The following is a 3989-nucleotide window of genomic DNA, read 5'->3' as shown; positions in this document are numbered from 1 at the left end:
GTCACATTATAACGCACCCACGGCTGAAAGGGCGAGCATGTTTGGTGTGACGGGGATTCGAACCCGCGACCCTCAGATTGCGAGTCGAACGTCTTAACCACCTGGCCATGCCGGGCCTCTGCAGTAAAGGAAAAACCTACATCGGCAGTCGACATTTCATTGCTATTTAGGAGACTCCATCTATATACTATTTTGTTTTCTGGCAAATGTAGCCCTGAAACGATCCCTAGAAAAGTGTCTTATTCTTCCACATTTACTTCTGACATTCACTTTCGTCCTCAGAATGAAATCACTATCAAAGTTTTTTTTCCTCAACAATGATATACGATATTCACTTTCATCTTCGTAAATTTGCTCAAGACTTTTAAAAACCAATAAAACCATTTTTTTAAACGTATTTCTGTTTAATATGTAATTTAAAGAACGTTATTTCTGCTTTAACTTTTAGCTTAAGTGGCTTTATTTCTGGTTTCATTTTTAGTCTAGGTGGGTTTATTTTTGGTTTAATTTCTAGTTTAAATTACTTCATTTTGTTTTAATTTTCGCTTAAGTGCTTTAAATCTGGTTTAATGTTTAGTTTAAGTGACTTTATTTCTGGTTTAATTTTTAGTTTAAGTGACTTTATTTCTGGTTTAATTTTTAGTTTAAGTGACTTTATTTCTGATTTAATTTTAGTTTAAGTAACTTTATTTCTGGTTTAATTTTTAGTTTAAGTGACTTTATTTCTGATTTAATTTTTGTTTAAGTGACTTTATTTATGGTATAATTTTTAGTTTAAGTGTCTATTGTTTTGTGCATTATGTCTATTATTTAGACATAATACACTAAACAATAGACATAATACACTAAACAATAGACATAATACACTATTATTTAGTGTATTATGTCTATTGTTTGGTGTATTATGTCTATTGTTTAGTGTATTATGTCTATTGTTTAGTGCATTGTGTCTATTGTTTGGTGTATTATGTCTATTTTTTAGTGTATTATGTCTATTGTTTAGTGTATTATGTCTAGTGTTTGGTATATTATGTCTATTGTTTAGTTATTATGTCTATTGTTTTGTGCATTATGTCTATTATTTAGTGTATTGTATCTATTATTTAGTGTATTATGTCTATTATATAGTTATTATTTCTATTGTCTAGTATATTATTTCTATTGTTTAGTGCATTGTATCTATTATTTAATGTATTATGTCTATTGTTTAGTTATTATGTCTATTGTTTAGTTATTATGTCTATTGTTTGGTGTATTATGTCTATTGTTTAGTTATTATGTCTATTGTTCGGTGTATTATGTCTATTGTTTAGTTATTATGTCTATTGTTTAGTGTATTATGTCTATTGTTTGGTGTATTATGTCTATTGTTTAGTTATTATGTCTATTGTTTGGTGTATTATGTCTATTGTTTAGTTATTATGTCTATTATGTCTATTGTTTGGTGTATTATGTCTATTGTTTAGTTATTATGTCTATTATGTCTGTTATTTACTTATTATTTCTATTGTCTAGTATATTATTTCTATTGTTTAGTGCATTGTATCTATTATTTAGTGTGTTATGGCTTTTGTTTTGTGTATTATGTCTATTGTTTTGTGTATTATGTCTATTATTTAGTGTATTATGTCTATTATTTAGTGTATTATGTCTATTATTTAGTGTATTATGTCTATTGTTTAGTGTATTATATCTATTGTTTGGTGTATTATGTCTATTGTTTAGTGCATCGTATCTATTATTTAGTGTGTTATGTCTTTTGCTTAGTGTATTATGTCTATTGTTTAGTGGATTGTATCTATTATTTAGTGTATTATGTCTATTGTTTTGTGTATTATGTCTATTGTTTAGTGTATTATGTCTATTGTTTAGTGCATTGTATCTATTATTTAATGTATTATGTCTATTGTTTTGTGTATTATGTCTATTGTTTTGTGTATTGTGTCTATTGTTAGTGTATTATGTCTATCGTTAAGTGTATTATTATTATTGGCTCTAATCTGTATATGTAATATTGTTTCGTTCTTCTTAACTGGTGATAATTCACGTGTATCAGAGTTGTTTTGTCATTTCCAAGCTCAGAGCTTCCTCAACTATGTGCTCCTGTGTACGGTGTTCACCACGTGGCTCGCTTGTAGAGCAGGAGATGGTGGACTTATTCCAGTGCTTAGAAGAAGGGGCTGGAAGTACTTTTTAGTGGCCGCTGCAGATGTCGAAGCCAACTATCTAATGGTCAAGGCCTATCAGTATACCACGCTCACAAGTGTACAGGTATGTAGTGCTTATTTACCAGCAATGAGTGCTAAAATATTGTCTGAAAAAAGTCTAATCTCAGTACAAGCCTATGTAATAATCTTAACTTACTGCACTTATAACATTGGACAACAAAAAATTTACTACTGAAAAACACTCAAATGATTCGAGGTAATTTGATGGGGATGATTTCAAAGTTGTAATCAGAATTTGTCCATCCTATCTGGATTTTGAGTTACTGTAATATCTCGATATTTTATCAGTACTCTGCGAAATACCGTGCAATCAACCCAGAACAATAGATTTATGCTGTGAAATTAAGTTTACTCGGACAGTTTAATGAGTAAAAGGGATACATTTTAGATAACTTCAAATATTGACTGTATTGTATTGGTGTAATATACCAAATATATAATTCATATATACAATTTGTTCTCGATATAATTGAAGAGAAACTACACCACTTTTGCTTTATTCCCACGCTCACCTGCTCTGCCCTAAAATCACGAAACCCTCACGTGCTCAGTTTACTACAACATTCGAGAAGTCCCCCAACTGAGCATAAAAGGAGCGAAGTCAGACGCCTCTCACTCACTCAGTTGGTCACTTCGTCCGTGTACAGTAAAATAAGTCCGATTTTCTTCCTGGCATTATACCCTCGTTATAATCAAATGCTGTAGAACTTTTTAAAATATTTTAAACTAGTTCTGTGAACTTTATTTTTTATTTTATTTTTAGAAAATCATTTGAAATGCTGGCTGCTTGCAGTTCAAGTAACGTCCGAAAGTGCAAAAATCACCCAAACAGTTTCTGCTAAATTTGTGGAAATTATATTACATTTTTTCGAAGGAAAGAGCATCACAAACAAGGTAAAGGTAGCTACCTAGCACTATTTATGGTGCAAAATTGGTGACCAATAAAAACGTTGGGCTCCACATGTGTGTGTGTGTGTGTGTGTGTACAGTTTGCACATCTGGCTTGACACAATGGCTGAATAATAAGAGAGTAAATATTCCATTTGCATTTCCCATGATATGGCGTGAACCCAAAGATCATCTAACTGACTCTTATTTTTGCATAACTAATGTTTCTGAATATTCAGGCAAAACTAAATCAAATATCCAGATCTTCCATCTGCAAGGAAACCAGTACCTCACCTTCCATGAACTGGAGGCAGCATTTCAGATCATTTTCTAAAAGAATATAAAAGAACTTATGTTTACAGATCCAGAGTTTAAAAGATTTTAAAACAAAGTTTTGCAGAATTTGATTATATCGCGGATATGATGCAAGGAAGAAGAGCGGACTTTGTGTTTCTGTACAAATATTGATGGCGGATATGATGCAAGGAAGAAGAGCGGACTTTGTGTTTCTGTACAAATATTGATGGCGGATATGATGCAAGGAAGACGAGCGGACTTTGTGTTTCTGTACAAATATTGATGGCGGATATGATGCAAGGAAGAAGAGCGGACTTTGTGTTTCTGTACAAATATTGATGGCGGATATGATGCAAGGAAGAAGAGCGGACTTTGAGTTACTGTACAAATATTGATGGCGGATATGATGCAAGGAAGAAGAGCGGACTTTGTGTTTCTGTACAAATGTTAATGACGGATATGATGCAAGGAAGACGAGTGGACTCTGTGTTTCTGTACAAGTATTGATGAACTAATTGAATAATTAGATACTGAACATCATCCTCAAGAATGGAGACTTTTTATCGACTCATCTAG

The 3989-nt window shown here is 31.9% G+C and overlaps 1 protein-coding gene across 1 annotated transcript in view; it reads left to right on the top strand.

Moving 5' to 3' along the window:
- LOC106465487 (solute carrier family 35 member F2-like) overlaps nucleotides 1-3989 on the top strand; it is a 42503-nt gene that overhangs the window by 3973 nt on the left and 34541 nt on the right. The window contains exon 2 of the mRNA XM_022393402.1: nucleotides 2078-2271. Coding sequence (XP_022249110.1) covers nucleotides 2078-2271 — 194 coding nt within the window. The remainder of the gene's footprint in view (nucleotides 1-2077; nucleotides 2272-3989) is intronic.

The sequence above is a fragment of the Limulus polyphemus genome, unplaced genomic scaffold (assembly GCF_000517525.1).
Source record: "Limulus polyphemus unplaced genomic scaffold, Limulus_polyphemus-2.1.2 Scaffold1960, whole genome shotgun sequence".
NCBI lineage: Eukaryota > Metazoa > Arthropoda > Merostomata > Xiphosura > Limulidae > Limulus > Limulus polyphemus.
Note: the sequence above shows the minus strand (reverse complement) of the source record. Positions and strands in the feature narration are given on the sequence as shown.